An 18,035-nucleotide genomic window follows, 5' to 3' on the forward strand; every position below is an offset into this window, starting at 1 on the left:
CCAGATAGGACACTGACTTCTTCACGGGAGATACCTCCCATTTAGGTTTAAATGCAAAGCTGACTCTGGACATGACTACCTGGTATTTCGGAGGTTGTGGGGACTTTGCTAAGAGCCATTTCAGTGGAGTGGTGGGAATCAAAGCCCAAATGAAGAGAATTCAGAAGAGAGTAAGAGGTAGGATAATAAAGGTAAACTTTCTATACTGGTCCCAACAGTAATCCTTCTAGTAGGAAGTATTCTGGCACACAAATAGGTAAGTCAGTAAATCTGGTGATGGAAAGTGAGGTACTTTTATCCGATTACATCTATTTTTTTTTAATTTTTTAAAATGTTTTTATTTAATTTTGAGACAGAGCGAGACAGAGCATGGACGGGGGAGGGGCAGAGAGAGAGGGAGACACAGAATCTGAAACAGGCTCCAGGCTCTGAGATGTCAGCACAGAGCCCGACGCGGGGCTCAAACCCATGGACCGCAAGATCATGACCTGAGCCGAAGTCGGACGCTCAACTGACTGAGCCACCCAGGCACCCCCACTGATTTTATATATACATATAATAAGAACGAACAATCAGTGGCTGTGAAATGTTCTCCTCCAAGGGCTGAACATTTTGGGTACAAGCAGAGAAGTGGCAGTTTGAATATTTAATCAGGGTTAGGAGTAGGAGAGAGGATGAAGAAAATTAAAGGTGTACGTGAGAGTTTAAACTTTGCTAAAAACCTAAGAAAACAGTCTTCTCTGTCACCTACGATCTATACACTTATGGTTTATAACACTATTATGAATTCAAAAAGAACATATGTCCCAAGTTTTTAAATTTTTTTTAATGTTTATTTTTGATAGAGAGCAGGTGAGAGAGGGGGAGGGGCAGAGAGACAGAGGGAGACACAGAATCTGAGGCAGGCTCCAGGCTTGGAGCTGTCAGCACAGAACCCGCAGCAGGACTTGAACTCATAAACCCGAGATAATGACTGGAGCCAATGTCAGACACTTAACTGACTGAGCCACCTAGGCGCCCCCCTCCCAGTTTTTTCAATTTTAAGAAAACCACACAGAAGCAAACAGACTATTTCAGTAAGTTATGATGTGCTCAGGAAAATCTTGAATTATGATCAGATATGCTAGATTTTCACAAAAGACTGACACTAACACTTCACCGTGCAAAATACATACACATAATAGCAGGAAGATAACCTTACCTTAGTGTTTCCCAGGAAGTCTCTATATTCTCTTAATATTTTTTGGTTTCTAAATAGCCCTTTAAAAGAAAAGAATCACAAAATACATTTAGCTCATACATATTCTTATCAGTCATATTTTAGGTTAACACAATTATTCTCTTTAAGACTATGTTAAATATATTCCACAGGCTAGCGGCCAAATACAAAATGGGCAGAGGACTCTTCTTTCTCCAAAGAAGATATACAAATGGCCAACAAGCACATTAAATGGCCAACATATCACACTAATTATCAGAAAAATGCAAATTAAGACCACAATGTGGTATCACCTCACAGCCATCAGAATGGCCATTATCCAAAAGCAAAATGAAACAAAGCCCAGAAAACAAGCGTTGGTGAGGATATGGAGAAACTGAAAACCTTGTGCATGCTGGTGGGACTGTAATATGGTGTAACCACCATGGAAAACAATATGGAGGGTTCCTCAAAAATATTAAAAACTACCATATGATCTAGCAATCCCACTTTTGGGTATACACCCAAAAAACAAATAAAAAAGCAGGTCTCAAAGAGATATTTACATACCCATATTCAGAGCATCGCTATTCAGAATAGCCAAGAAGTGAAAGCAACCAAAATGTCAATGGACAGATGAATGGATAAACAAAAGGTGGCATATACATACAATGAAATATCATTCACACCTTTAAAAAGGACATCCTGTCACATGGACAGACACTGAGGACAGTATGCTAAGTGAAATAACTCAGTCAAAAATACAAATATTGTATGATTCTATTTACCTGAGATATCTATAGTAGTCAAATTCATAGAACCACAAAGTAGAATAGTGGTTACCAAGGGCTACAAGTACGAAGAAAGGGCCATTGCTTAACAGGTATAGTTCCAGTTTTACATGATGAAAAAGTTCGGGAATTATTTCTAGAGATTTGTTTCAGAACAATGCAAAGATACTTAACACTCTGTTAAAATGATAAATTTTGTTGTGTTTGTTGTGGGAAGAAATCTGGCTTTACAATGAGAGAAAGGCACTTTGATATTAAGATTCTGTTCTCAATATTACCTAAAAATATGAGTTACTTAAGCTTGATAGAAGAACCAATTCCTCATTTCTTAGCCCAACGTTTAAAAATACAACAAGAACAAACTTCTATTACTATCTTTTCTCAAATTGTGAACTTTATATATTTCCTTTAATGTATGTACAAGCTACTTGTGGTATCATTATTTTAATAGCAAAAGACTAGAAATGACCTATGGGGAAATAACTGAATAAACTATGGTATACCCCCAAAATGGGAGTATTATAAAAGGAATGAAAAAAATGTCTCTATTTACTACTATAGAATGGTCCTTAGGACATAGTGTCAAACAAAAAAGCCAAGAACAGAAAGTATACCTTATTTAGCAAAAGGGGTCTGAGGGGGTAATACCAGTGTATATGCTGTTTCTATTTCTCTTTTAATAGTATTGTACTCTTTGTGTTTTGGAACTTTTTTTAATTTAAGTTCATCTATTTATTTTGAGGGAGAGAGTGTATATGAGGGGCACACAGAGAGAGAGAGAGAGAGAGAGAGAGAGAGAGAGAGAGAGAGAGAATTCCAAGCAGGCTCCACGGGGCTCAATCTCATAAACCATGAGATCACGCATGGCCTGAACCAAAATCAAGAGTTGGAAACTTGGGGTGCCTGGATGGCTCAGTTGGTTGAGTATCCGACTTCAGCTCAGGTCACGATCTCATAGTTCGTGAGTTCGAGCCCTGTGTCAGGCTCTGTGCTGACAGCTCAGGGCCTGGAGCCTGCTTCAGATTCTGTGTCTCCCTCTCTTTCTGCTCCTCCCCTGCTCACACTCTGTCTCTCTTTCAAAAATAAATACAGATTAAAAAAAAAGTTTTTAAAAAGAGTTGGACACTTAACCGACTGAGGCACTCAGGCGCCCCTATATGCTATTTCATAATATATTTTTTAATGGAATAAATAACCTCAAAACTAATTTTCTAAATGGTTACTGATACAAGAGGGAGAATAGGGTGGAGAGGATAGTAGTGGAAGCTAAATTTCTCTGAAGTATTTTTATCTGGTAGATGTGATTCTAGATAATCATGTAAATGTTTTACAAAATTATAAAATAAAAATAAATCAAAATTATTTCTAAAAATCATAAGCAGGGGCGCCTGGGTGGCTCAGTCGGTTAAGCGGCCGACTTCAGCTCAGGTCATGATCTCGCAGTCCGTGAGTTCGAGCCCCGCGTTGGGCTCTGTGCTGACTGTTCAGAGCCTGGAGCCTGTTTCAGATTCTGTGTCTCCCTCTCTCTCTGACCCTCCCCCGTTCATGCTCTGTCTCTCTCTGTCTCAAAAATAAACGTTAAAAAAAAATTAAAAAAAAAAAAAAGAATAAAAATCATAAGCAAAATGAAACAAATGAACCAAATTTTACATCTGTTTTGTGGTTTATCCACACAGAGATTTCTTTTTTTTTTTTTTTTTTTTTAATTTTTTTTTTCAACGTTTATTTATTTTTGGGACAGAGAGAGACAGAGCATGAACAGGGGAGGGGCAGAGAGAGAGGGAGACACAGAATCGGAAACAGGCTCCAGGCTCCGAGCCATCAGCCCAGAGCCCGACGCGGGGCTCGAACTCACGGACCGCGAGATCGTGACCTGGCTGAAGTCGGACGCTTAACCGACTGCGCCACCCAGGCGCCCCCACACAGAGATTTCAAGTGAATTTAAAACACAGAAATATAACTATATATCCCTAGTGGGATATATACTAAAGACCAAAAAAAAAAAAAAAAAAAAAAAAAAGTAAATCTTAAATCATCCTGATGGCAATAATATTGGTATTATTATTAGAAACTACACTATATTCTTTCTATATATGTAAACAAAAAATGTAATTAATTATATCAATGGACTAAAAAATAAAATTTTCAGTGTAAGAAAAGAGATACAAAACACAACAAAGAAAAATAAACATTCAGTTTTTCAAAACAGCCTATCTATCTTCTCTCTTAAGGAAAAAAAAAGCATTTCCTACCTCTGTCCATGGAAAGACCTTAAACATATGACAACCTACTACAAATGAATATCCCTGATGCCCAAAGTAGACTCTCTCAATTTTATTTCCTACTAGAAAGAAATGTAGTTCCTTCCAGAGACGCGTAATGCCCAGTCCGGGGCAGGAAATATAGAAGATAAACCTGAAACATCTTACTGTACCTAAAAGCAAGGAGGCTACAACACTAGGGTTATGACAAAAGGACTTTGGAACCAACTTGAGGTGCTTCCACTGGCCAAAAATGGGACAATTTGAGCACCACTACTTTGCCCTACTTGGTTTTTCCTTCCTTGCATATCTTCCTTCAGCTGGTTTCACTTCTCCTTGATCTCCTTCTATCTCACCGCTCCCCCTCTTTATACTGAACTCCCATACTCTCAAGAAGCTCTCTCTATCCCTTTTCTATCTATATTACTGACCGTATTTCCATTTAGAAATTTCACCAACTCATCAGGGGAAGGTAATATTGTCACCTTTAAGCTTTGGTCCTGTACAGAATTTAGAAATACAGTTGAAGAATTCAGATTCTCCTAAATAAAGCCTGTCAAAGAAAAGTAAGTGTATATTTTTCTCAGATACTAGCACCTCTATCTATATTTTAATCCTGCCACATTCTATCAGTTCCCCAAAGTAATAGAACAGATCTGTAACTGCAGTGCCAGCATCTAATTCCCCAATGCAATCTGCCCTACTGGAACGACATTTGATCATATCCAGTATTAGCATCTGTATTACTGAAAAGATACCCAATGGAAGTCTTTGAATAGTGATACCAAAATTCTGAGGTTCCCTGATCCCAGTATATATTTGTTTCACTGAAATATTTCACCCCTGTGGATTTAGGTGCAGCTCTCTTTAGCATATCTGTGAATATACAGTCAACAAATGTTTGCTTCTTCTAAGAGGCAAAAACTGCACAGATCCTAGGATTCACGAATTCTCCTTATTACTTTTCAAAATGCTGAACTATGATTTAAAGGACTTGGATTGTGCAAAACAATCTACACTTGCTCAACATACAGATATCTGAATATCATATATTCCAGGCCTATAAGAACCTCAAATATAGTCCTTATTCCTCCTGACTAGATTAGCTGGAAAGAGACAAAATGTTTTTTCAACTTTGTCAAGAAAAGAAATAATCAGCAGAAGGTCACTCATTTTCTTTGCCAAAATTAAAACTATACAAAAACATCCTAGATGTTCAACTAAAGGGCAACTGAGAGGATATTAAGACCTACTGACAGATTATTGAGGGCAGTGGTTAGTGAGCTTTTCTAAAGCTTAACCATCACCATCATATGAACTAACTAAAACAAATACCTGTTTTTTAGAGACATATACTGAAATATTTATAGATGGAATAATATAATAGCTGGGACTGGTTTCAAAATAATTCAGCAGAGTGAATTACTAACCCTCAGTAGAGTGAGGGTTAGTAAAGGAAATACAGATAAAACAAGGTTGGCCACATGTTGATAACTGTAAAGCTGAGTGATGGGATTCTCGAGGAGTTGTTACACTTTCCTCTGTACTCCTATGTCTGAAATCTCCCACTAACTGGGGGGTGGATAAAACAAAATATGAAGAAGGAGCAAAAGAAAATATTCAGAACATACAAAATTAAGGGTTAAAAATACACCAAAAACTCATGAAAATCTATTTTAAAAGATACACAATCTAGCAGAAGAGTAAAGGATATAAAAATTATCACAGAAAACTAAGAAAAACAAATATATTAAAAGATAACCAACCTCAGTGGTAATCAGAAAAACTCAAAATTAAAGGTACCATCTGTTGTCCATCAAATACATAAGAAAGTTAAAACAATGGTAACATCCAGCACTGTCAAGGATATGAGGAAATAGTCACCCTCATACACTGTAAGTATAAATTGACACAATATGCCTTTGGAGAATAATTACTCAGAACTAATCATTCTATCAAATCTTAAAATGCCCATGTCCTTCAACCCTAAAATTCCACTAACATTTTATACCATGTATTTTTAATAACAGTATATATTACATATTTTAAAATATGACATTCACTAATGGTTCTTTGTAATGGTAAAAAATTGGAGAACATAAAGCTTGTTATGTCCATATAACGGAATACTCTGTAGCTGTTAAAAAAGAATGGGAGTGAGGTAGAGCTCTATAGAAAGACATGGAAAGGTGTTTACAGTCACACTGGTAAACATAAAGGACAAGATGCCAAACAATATGCATAGTGTCACCCAATTATGTTTAAGTGAAAAAATGTGTACAGAAATTTGAAAATTCATCAGAAATATTCTGGATAGATATACACCAAATTGCCAACAACAGTTATCTATAGTCAGGAAAATGAGACAGTAACTGTAGTTACTGTAGAAAATGAAAGGAGGCTTTTTATTCTTTATATATATATAAATATATATATAGGAGGCTTTATATATATATATATATCTCTATATATACCTATATATACCTATATATATATATACCTATATATACCTATATATACCTATATATACCTATATATAGAGATATATATACATACACAAATATAATCTTCAAATCAGACTATAAATTATAATATTGACATATAGAAACAACCATCTAGCTTTGTTACCTCTCATCATCTTTAAAGAGCCATACAGGAGGAAAAAAAAAAAAAAAGGTACTGTTTTATAAAGTAGAAACTGGTATTTGCTAGAACCAACAGAGCCAAAGTCAAGAGACTTGCAACTGCTAGGAAGTACAGTTATTCATTAAAGGCCCCAGTTTCACCTACACGTTATGTTTTAATTAACTCCACTTTAAATTGAATATACTTACTTTCTCTGTATTCTATTTCTGCTTCCTTACGCAGTTTTTTCTCTCTGGCAAGAGCTTCAGGGCTTCCCCAAACTTCCAAAGATCTGCACATACACACATGGGCCATTGACAATGAACACTTTTAATGACTTTATTGTAATCATATTTAAATCTAGACGAATTAGAACTATATGAGAATCTTACAACAAAGCATAAGGTCCTTTAGAAAAAATACAAAACACTGAAGAAGCTTTTCTAAATTAAATCTAAACAGTAAGAGTAACTTCAACAGCAAATTTTCTTATAAATTTTGATATACTTTTAGTTAACTAGTATATACTAGTAACTCACAGATAGACAAGTTTGCAAATATGAAAATACTCTGCTTTTTAAATATATCCTTTAAAAACTTCTGGGTCTATATAAGATGGGTTTTTATTAATCCCAAATTTGGCTTGTACATTTATTCTAAAAGAACTATATTCTTACTTTGCCTCCACATCCGATCTCAAGTATACGGTAAAGGACTCGGTATCTTCATGAGGACTTCGTCGTCTGATTTTTCGAAGTTGTTCCAGATCACTGGAGAAAGAAACATGCTGAATTTATTCAGACAAGGTTCATATAGTTGAGGTAGTCAGAAGGATTATTAGGGGCAGATAAAAGCCACTACCTTGATCCTGATCTTTAAAGGCTATACAGATCAGTTAAAGGCTTTATAAACATCAGTTTAAAGAAGGCATTTTTGCATACAAAAATTGCTCTAGAGACAGTGAAAAAAAAAATTATTCTTGATGCTCACTATAGGTAACATGACATAATATGTAGAGATTCAACTAATTCATCAGTGTTTGTTTTTTATCTGTTATGGACACTCCACTGCAATGTCTGATGTATGAGGAAAAAGTGAAAAGTAGAAAAAACATGGATTAGGATATCATCCTCTATTTAAGAATTTAAATTTAAAACTTATAGTCATACTTGTTTATATCCAGATTAATACTAATTGATGATACTAAGTGGTAATACTATTTATAGGTATCAAGTCATAAAGTGTATATGTCAATTCTGTGCTATTTATTTTCCATTCTCTTAAATTCTGAAGGGTTTATGTATTCATCAAGTCACGGCTAAATAGTCATTCTAAATTTGATTATTGGTCTTTCTAAGGAAATTCTACAAGAGCAATGGAAAGACCTATAAGTAAAAATCTGGTTACTATGGAATATATTAAATCCCAAGAAATTATTTTGGAGTTTAACATAAGTCAACAACCCGGGCACCTGGCTGGCTCAGTCAGTGGAGTGTGCGACTCTTGACCTTGGGGTTGTGGGTTCGAGCCCCAACTTGAGTGTGGAGATTATTTAACATAAAATCTTTAAAAATAAATAAATAAATACATAAATAAGACAAGTCAACATAACCAACCATCACATATTAGTAAAAAAATGTTTACCTATCAAAGATATGTATCCTAGTTCCCTGATGCTGACTCACTAAGTGAGCCAGGTTGCCCCTGACCTCTTTACTATGTTTCTTGGCCTACAATGCAGAGACAGCAACACCTAATCCACTTAATTCACAAAATTTTTGTGAGAACTAAATGAAGTACTCAGTGTGAAACAGAACATTCTTTTACATCACTGTTACAACTGTTTTTTACAATGTTACAATGTTGTTTTTAATAGTTAAGTAAGTTACAAAACTGATGACAGGAATTCTTATTTCTTGATACTGTAATACAGAGGATGTGACCAGGAGGGAGAGGGGAAAAAAGGCTAAATCTGATGTCTAAATTGCCAAGAAATCTTCAACGTAATATGGCTTCCTTAGGTAAACACACAAAAGGGGGGGGGGGGGGGCTTCTAAATTTGTGACAAATATCTCAATAAATATCTAAGATTACAACAAAATTAGTAACAAAAAGATACCAGAAAAATAATTTATGCTCAACAGAAACCATAGCTGGAGTGTGAACATAAATGTAACTAAATTACTCAACTCTGCTAGCCAAATAAACCCAAAACTTTAAAAAGTTAAACAAATACACAAATATCTTATTAATAATAAGCTACATATTAACACAATAATAAAACTCCTAAGGTTCTTGTGGGATACAGAGGTTTTGAAGAACCTTTTTTTTTTTTTTTTTAAGTTTATTTATTTAGAGAGAAAAAGTACGAGTGGGAGAGTAGCAGAGAGAATGGCAGAGAGAATGCCAAGCAGGCTCCATGCTGTCAGTGCAGGAGCCCTACACGGGGCTCAATCCCGTGAACTGTGAGATCATAACATGAGCCAAGATCAAAAGCCAGATACCCCACACCAACTGAGCCATCCAGACACCCCAAGAATCTACCTTTTTGAACTTTTTTAAGATATCACAAAAGACTGGAGTTGCTCATGTTGAAGCAGAATTCAGTTTAGTAAGCTACCAATCTTAACATTTTTTAACTGAACAAAATAGATCTTCAATTTAGGAAGCTGTCATGGGAAAATTTCCACATGGATGGTAGCAAGTAACATATTCTAAGAAATAAATGGCTATTTAGATTAGATACAACTATCGCATTAAAAAAGAAAAAGAAAAACCTACTATACCTGGATTTCAGACAGAACTCATTTATTGCTCTGACTCCAGTGATGAAATTATTCTGAGTGTACTTTGGTCCATATTCCCTCTTCTTAAGGACTGCTTTGACTAAAACCAAAAATAATAATTAAAAAAAAAACATAATAAATATGCAAATTGGAAACAATATTAGAAGATAAACATTTGTTGACATTTAAGTGGGTTCACTAATGAATTTCATAGAAAATTGATGTTTTTCCTGATGCACTGAATGGCATCAGAAAAGGAAATTCTCCAAGTGCAGAATAGGACAGAATCCCATTTGTTGCCTAAATGTAGATTTTATCTCCATAGCTCAGCTATAACTGATGCCAAAATGCTAATCCTTTGTCTAATGGACATCTTGTATAGGTATTACTGGTCTGTTTAAATTGTACTAATACAATTTAAATTGTCTAGGGTCTAAATTAAAATGATGTTTCAATAAAAAAATTCCATACTGGTTCAATGTTTTTCAAACATTTTTTATAAAAAGGGAAATAGAAAGTAATCAAAGAGTACTACATACAATGAATAAGTACTCTTTGTGAAAACTTTTGTTTTCATTCATATTTCTTACGTGAGGTGTAGTCAAAAAAGGCCTGAAAGCCACTGGACTATTTCACATAATGTAAGAAAGCTAAAGTAAACGTAAGGAATATTTTTATCAGTTAAAAATTATAGGAAGTTTAACATAATTATAGAAGGTTTATTATGGGTAATAGGTAAAATACTGTCTTCTACTAAATTATTTCCCCATTACCAAGCATCAAATTGTTCATTAAAAAACCAGAGATCAATAACAAAATACCAATTTAGCATCAATTATAGCCTGTGAATTAAAAATTACACTCAACATAGGTCTATGTTTATAAATCATTGCAAAATGAGACTTCTGGTCACATAACGTAGGTAAGTAACATGAGCAAATATCTGAAGAGCAGGACAAAACAACACAAGTCACGTGTTCCGTTTCAAACTGTCACCCAGTTACTTCATATTCTATTCTCAGATCTATTAATGAGTTTTCCATTGTACTTTGAAGTGGAAAGAGTTTATTAAGACTAAAATTACCTGTCACTACAGTAGCTAGAAAGGACTCTTAAAATAACATATTAACTATTAAAATCAAATGCACAAATAATATTTAATAACACTTCCAACAAAGTGCAGTATAAAAAATCAAAACTTTATTTGAAAAAAATACATATAAGGTAGTTCAGGTTTCTTTTTGCATGAGTTTCACGTCTCTAAACTGCCTTACTCGAATAATCCTAAAATTCTAAATCCAGATAAGCTACTCTGGAGCAAAGAGAAGAATTACTTCTTTCTTTTAAAAGATCAGTGTTTTTTTTAAGTTACTTTTTAAAGATTTCTTTAAAGTATACAGAAACCCCTCTTGGCCTGCCCTGGCCCAGACGGTGGATGATGCTGCTGCAATCATATTAATTATTCCTAACTGTAACTATATACTATGGACCATCTTCCAGGTTACCCTAGAAAAGAAACTGCATTTAGCAAAATCTCATAGGGGTGAAAAATACGGCTCAAGGAAAATGCCCAAGGCTATACAGCTAGTACATGCTGGAGCCACAAACTGAGTCCACTTTTGCCTGATGCCAAAGCCGTGGTGCTTCTAATCACAGTTACTGCCCTGTAAAACACGCTGCTTTGGAAGTGAGAGCCACAGCTCATACAAAGAGCAGAGCTGCAAACAAGAATTCCCTCGTCACTCAGTTATTCCCAGAAAACAAAGTCAAAAAAGAATGTCCAAACTCTATCTGGATTTGAACATGGTGTAACTGAAAGGTTTTGGGTCTCCTGCTTTTTAATCACATTACTTTTCTAAAAATGATAAAGCAATTGATCACTTTTATTTGCCATTACTCCTTTCTTTGGGCTTTTGAAAAAACAATTACCAAAAAAGTTGTGACCAAAATGCAAAGTGAATTTCGGTAGAAAATTAGTTTATAAAGAGGAGAATAAATCCTTATGGTCAGTATGTTTAAAGAAAAAAAGGGACTGTACACTCAGAATAATGTAACTATAAAGAGCTCTATATAAACTAATTTCATATATTCAATTCAAAACACCATTACAATATAAAAAAAGAATAAAATATATTTACCTCTTACTTGGAGAGGTTCTTGCTTAATGAGTGGAGCTTTGAGTTCAGCACCTATATTTTCTGCTAGAAAGTTAATTTTAAAAAGTTACATTAAGTAGTTGCTTCCAAACAAAATTAAAAACTTAATGTTAGCTAACAATCTGGCAATGTATAAAAAATATAATATATGATAGGCCAATATCCTAGGAATACAAGAATAGTTGAACATTAGAAAAACTATTAATTCCCCTCATTAACTGACTGAAGAAAAAAAGCTACAGAATCATTTCAAGAGCTAAAGAAAAAGCATTTACTAAAATTCAACACCAACGCAAGTTTCAGACCTTTTTTAAAAATTAGGACAAAAAGGAATTTCCTTAGGAAAAAAACAAACCTATAACAAACATATTCAATGACAAAAAATTAGGTGCATCTCTTTATAAGGTACAAAACAAGGACACACACTATAAATTCTTCCACTCAAAATTATTCTAGAGATATTAATGAGGAAAGGATGACTATTGAGTGGTACTGGGAAGAATGTACAACACCCCCCAAAATTCACTAAAAATTAAAAATTAAATATACTTCATCCCATAAACAGCCAATTCCAGGTAAATTAAGAACTTAAGTGTGAAGGCATTTACATGCCTAACAGACAACAACAGAGAATATTTTTATGGTAGAGACAGATTTTTTAAACAAGAAAAAATGGACATATTCTACTAAACTAAAATTCAAAACCTCTGTCCATCAAAAGATCCCATTTAAAACAAAACAAAACAAAACAAAAGATGGGTGCCTGGTTGGCTCAGTCAGGAAAGCATTTGACTCTTGATCTTGGGGTTGAGTTTGAGTCCCATGTTGGGTTTGGAGATTACTTAAAAATAAAACCCAGAAAGAAAAGAAAAGAAAAGAAAAGAAAAGAAAAGAAAAGAAAAGAAAAGAAAAGAAAAGAAAAGAAAAGAAAAGAAAAGAAAAGAAAAGAAAAGGAAAGAAAAGGAAAGAAAAGGAAAGAAAAGGAAAGAAAAGGAAAGAAAAGAAAGCCTCAAACTGGGAGAAGATATTTCTAACAAATAGCATCAACAAAGGATAAGTACCAATATTTAGGAATTTCTCCAAATTAACAAGAAAAAGACAGATCATTAGAAAAACAGAGAAGACAAGAACAAGAAGGAAAGGAAATACAAGGGACCAATAAACATACAAAGAGATGGCTGCCTCATTATGGACAGAACCCAAAAGAAACCACAAGAATCCATTTTACAACAATCAGATCAGGAAAAATGAAAAAAACGTATCAACATCTAGTGTTGGCAAGGGCTATGGAGCAATGGGAACTCATACACTGCTGGTGGAAATATAAATGGCACAATTACCTGGCTAAACAAGTTGGCATTACCCAATATAGCTGAACATAAGCATAACTTATGACCTAGCAAATTCTTCTAGGCCAATATATTTGCCCTAATAGAAACTTGCACAAGGGTACAAGGAAAAAGGTATATGAATGTTCAGAGCAGCACTGTGTTCTGTTGCTTCAAATTGGAAAGAACCCAAAATGCCCATAAGAATTGGAATAGCTAAACATACCATGTTCTATTCATACCACATTTCATACAGTAGTGAACAATAATAAACATAATAGTGGCTATCTTTCTTTGAGCCTTTACTATGTGCCAAGCACTATTTTAAGTACTTTACATGTATCATTTAATTCACACAACCATCAAAAGTATGTGCTCTAATTATCTCCATGAAAATTAATGAACTAGATACATATAATTTATAAGCTAGACACATATACTGTTAAGATAAATCTTAGCAAAATCTAATGAAAACAGTAAATCACAAGCATACACACAATAAGTTATCACACAGTAAAGTGTAAAAACAGCTAAACAATTAAAGATATATACATATAAATGTCTAATTCTATTCCTTTTTTTTAAACTGACAGAACTTAATTTTTTTAAGTTTATTTATTTTTGAGAGAGAGAGAGCATGAGCAGGGGAGGGGCAGAGAGAGAGAGAAAAAAATCTCACCCTTAAAAAAATGCCCCTTATAAATTTATATCCTCACTCAATAATAAAATATTTACTAATGACAGAGCTAATATTTACTAAGCATTTAATATGTGCCACATACTGTACTATGTGTTTTATGTGCATTATTTCATTTGATCTTAACAAAACTGCTGAGGTAAGTACTATTATTATCTTCATCGTAAAGATGAGGAAACTGAGGCACAGAGAAGTTTGCAACTTCCCCCAAAACCACACAGCTGGTATTTTAAACATGAAGGCACAGTCAGGATTGAAACACACATCATTTTGATTAGTCTATGCTCTTAACCAACTTCCTATATTATCTCTACGTGTAAAACAATATTCGATGTATGAGTAGGTATTTGTGTATTTTTCATGGCAGGGAGGAGAAGGACAGATGTAAAAAACTGGATTAGCAACATGGAGCTTACTGGTAGCCTGTTGACAATAGCAGTTTCAGCAGGAAGAATGGGGACAGAAGCAACAGCTTGAAGTGAGAATGGGAAATGAAACAGTAAAAGCAGTATCTGGACTTTCAGCAGGAGCTAGAAAGGAGAATGGAATCAAGGAAAGACTGACTCTGTTTTATATAGGGATGAGAATGATGAGGAAGAAACTGTTGGTTTAATACATCAAGAGGATAGTCTCAAGAGCAAAGAACTTGAGCAGCTGATAGCAGAGGCTATCTAAACGTCTCTCTAAACACGTCTCTCTAAACGTATTAAAAAAATAGAAACTGTTTCCACATATTTATAGAATGTCAGTTACTGAAATGATATGCAGCACCATGAAATCTGGCTCACTACCTGAGTAGTGGTACATCTGGACTTCTGCCCCCTTACTGTCTGTTTTCATTTTACCATCCTTTTGCTTTGCTCTTATTTTTGTTTTGCCTTTCTTGCCATCTGTTAGACTGATAAGAGTTTTCTGTATTTTCTTCCCGCCCCATCCCTTAAGATGGTTTGAAATTTGTAAGATTACATTTCTTTTTAAATGATTCCACTTAAAAATTTAACATACATACTTTTCTGTGAATCTTTCTAATCATCTGCAAAGTTATTCAGCATCTCAACTTTCCTCTAAACAGGAAAGAAACCTTTAATTACTGAAAACTTCTTTGATCTTATTATGCATTTTTTTAAGTGTATCGATTTATTTTGAGAGAGAGAGAGAGAGAGAGAGAGAGTGCAGGGGAGGGTCAGAGAGGGAGAGAATCCCGAGGAGGCTCCACACTGTCAGTGCAGAGCCAGACACAGGACTCAAATTCAGGAAATCCTGCGGTCATAACCTTAGCCAGAAATCAAGAGCCTGGGTTCAACAGACTAAGCCACCACAATCTTACTACTCTTGACTACGACTTTAGCATTTAAGGGGAATCCCCTTCTGGGGATATTCTCTCTCTCAAAATTAATAAACTTAGAAAATAATAAAACAAAATAAAAAAATTAAATTAAATTAAATTTTAGCATTTAGTATTTCAAAAGGTTATTGTTTGTATTATCAATACTTAATTTTCCCAACATGTTTTATCCATTTCTTGCTCTTCACAGTCTCGCCTATATCCCAATGCTTTTTTCCCTCTGAGTCTACTCTTATACAAGTATCTTATACAAATATATAATTTAATTAAGTTTCCTTCTTTAATGTGGGTGGGTTAATGGTAAATGACATTCATCTTTCTATACGTGAAGTATTTTTATTTTGCTTGCACTCTAGACTGTTTACTTAGACCAGTGTGAAATTCTAGAGTCATATTCATTCACCTTTCCTTTTCCCCTTGCACAGCTATTACTACAAATCACTCACCCCTGTGTCTTCTGCATACTGTGAAAGATAAAAAGTCCACCTCAAAACAGCAACAACTGGGCTGATACAGCATTTTCACTTTTCTCTTTGGACGCTTTTAAGTTGGGCTATTTCTTGTTTTTGTTTTTAAACCTGTGGATTTCTTTTTACTTATCCTGCTTAGTATTCAAAGGGTACTTTTGATCTGAAGACTCTTGTTTCATCAAAATCTGAAAGATTCTTATCATCTCTTTGCATATTTCACCATTTCTGTCTTCGCTCTGAAATGGCCTATTAAATGTAGGCTACAGCTTCATGCCTCTTAAATGCCTACTCACTTTTCTTGAAAATCCTTTTGCTTTCCTATGTGCATTGAGGGTGAATTTCAATTTACTAATCCTCTACTTGATGAGGACTATTTAATCTATTAAATTTTTATTTTAGTAACTAACTTTCATTTCTAAGATTTCTAGTTGGCTCTTTTCCAGATTTATTTGTTCTGGTTTTATTCTGACAGTTTGTATTTCAAAATATGTGAATACTTCATTTATTCTTTTGAAGATATTAAACTTCTTTTAAAGCAATTCAGGCCATTATTTTAATATCGTCTAGAGTTAATACACATTTGATTTTGTTGGCTTTCTTACAATTAGGATTTTTCATGTATTTTTATTCTTCATTGATGTAAGAGACATAACGTTTCCTAAAGTTTAAGGTGTACAATGTGATCTGAAATTTATATATTGCAATATGATCATTCATGTACTTTTAAATTTCAGAATTTACAATCTTATTATAAGTAGGATATATCCCTTCACTCTCCTCATGTTCTAGTGCTCAAACTCAATCTGATCCATCTGTCCTGAACCAGATCTCCTACTGCCAGTTTGAAATTCCTACCACTCAATCCAGTCTCTAAGTCAGCAAACAGTAGGTTCTAGTTTCTGTTCTTCTTGCCTCCCTACCCTACAGCCTCCTACAAGGTATAGCCTCACATAACAAATGGAAGAGCCTAGTTCCGCCTACTGTAGGAGAGTGGGTGGGTGAGCTCAAACAGTGAGTCTGACTCCAACACCAGGCTATGCATGTAGCACCTACAGATCCCTTACCACAACCAAACCAAACTCCTGGTTGCCAGTGCTTGCTTACACACCCAGAGTAAGTCCACTCCTTGGACATGGCGTATCTTTTTTGAGGGCTGTTGTTTCTTCAGTTTTCTTTTTCCATGTTTTATCTATCACTCCAAGGAGAAGTAAAACAGATACTTCAAAGCATCTATTCACAATGCCATCTTGGTCGGAATTTCTGCCTAGCTACTAATTTACGTTGTTCAAGGCTTTTCAGGACAGATTAAATGCCAACAGACTAGGTACTCACAAAGGCAGAACCCTCTCTGAAATAAAGGCAAACATCTTACACATAATTTTTAGTATATTCTTAGGGGTTTTTTTGTTTTTGTTTTCAGTGAAAGCCACTGGGCAAATGACTTAACATGGTATATTATGGTTTGATAACTAAACATGTACAGAAAATCCAAAAGGCTTTAGTTTTAACTATTCATCAAATCCTAAGTAGGTTATTAAACATATTGGTAAATTAAAGGTAGGCTTAAAAACCCTCTTATTTAGGGGCGCCTGGGTGGCTCAGTCTGTAGAGCATGTAACATCTGATCTTGGGGCTGTGAATTCAAGCCCCACATTGGGTGTAAAGATTACTTAAACTTAAAAAAAAAAACAAAACACTCCTGTATAATTAATAACTATAGGTTGTAACATTTGACACTGGACAGTTAAATAACATGATTTTATTTTTGTCTAAACTATACAGCAAGCAAATTCTGAAGCATCTTTACCCATAAAATCTATTTATCAATTTCTTAAAATTTTGTTTTGGGGAACAGAGAGTAGGGCAGACAAAAGTGAAAGAAAAGCTTTCAATATTCACCTAGCATCTGAACAACTAAAATCTTTTACTGTCAAAAGTTTCAGAGACAACCCTCTTTTCCACAATGATCAAAGTTGTTCAACCAAATCACTAAGATGAATTGCTCTAAGGCTGATATTTCTGGATATTTTTCTCCCTACAAACTGTCTATAGTTACTAATCATATAGTGCTAAGAATCATAAGCAAGAAATGCTAGTAAATGGCTCAAAGACATGTATGAATACTTACTTTGCACACCAACACCTTAATAAGCTTGTACTGTATCACTGGAGTAGAATCTTTATGATTTCAATAAATAACTAGACATTCTATCCATGAACATCTCTAGACACTTGTTTAAAGCTCAACCCCTGGCTGTTTGCCACACATCTGCTGCCATTAGCAAAATTAAAACTAATTTTACTAAAATTTAAAACATCTGAATGCTCCTTAAAAACTTAAGGATTCCTTAGCAAGTCTCTGCCTCTTAATGAGCTGT

The 18,035-nt window shown here is 34.5% G+C and overlaps 1 protein-coding gene across 1 annotated transcript in view; it reads right to left on the minus strand.

Moving 5' to 3' along the window:
- SLC30A9 (solute carrier family 30 member 9) overlaps positions 1 to 18,035 on the minus strand; it is an 84,227-nt gene that overhangs the window by 39,533 nt on the left and 26,659 nt on the right. The window contains exons 3-7 of the mRNA XM_043572761.1: positions 11,800 to 11,862; positions 9,662 to 9,761; positions 7,553 to 7,645; positions 7,085 to 7,167; positions 1,202 to 1,260 (exon numbers count right to left, since the gene is read on the minus strand). Coding sequence (XP_043428696.1) covers positions 1,202 to 1,260; positions 7,085 to 7,167; positions 7,553 to 7,645; positions 9,662 to 9,761; positions 11,800 to 11,862 — 398 coding nt within the window. The remainder of the gene's footprint in view (positions 1 to 1,201; positions 1,261 to 7,084; positions 7,168 to 7,552; positions 7,646 to 9,661; positions 9,762 to 11,799; positions 11,863 to 18,035) is intronic.

This window comes from Prionailurus bengalensis, chromosome B1 (genome assembly GCF_016509475.1).
Source record: "Prionailurus bengalensis isolate Pbe53 chromosome B1, Fcat_Pben_1.1_paternal_pri, whole genome shotgun sequence".
In the NCBI taxonomy this organism is placed as follows: domain Eukaryota; kingdom Metazoa; phylum Chordata; class Mammalia; order Carnivora; family Felidae; genus Prionailurus; species Prionailurus bengalensis.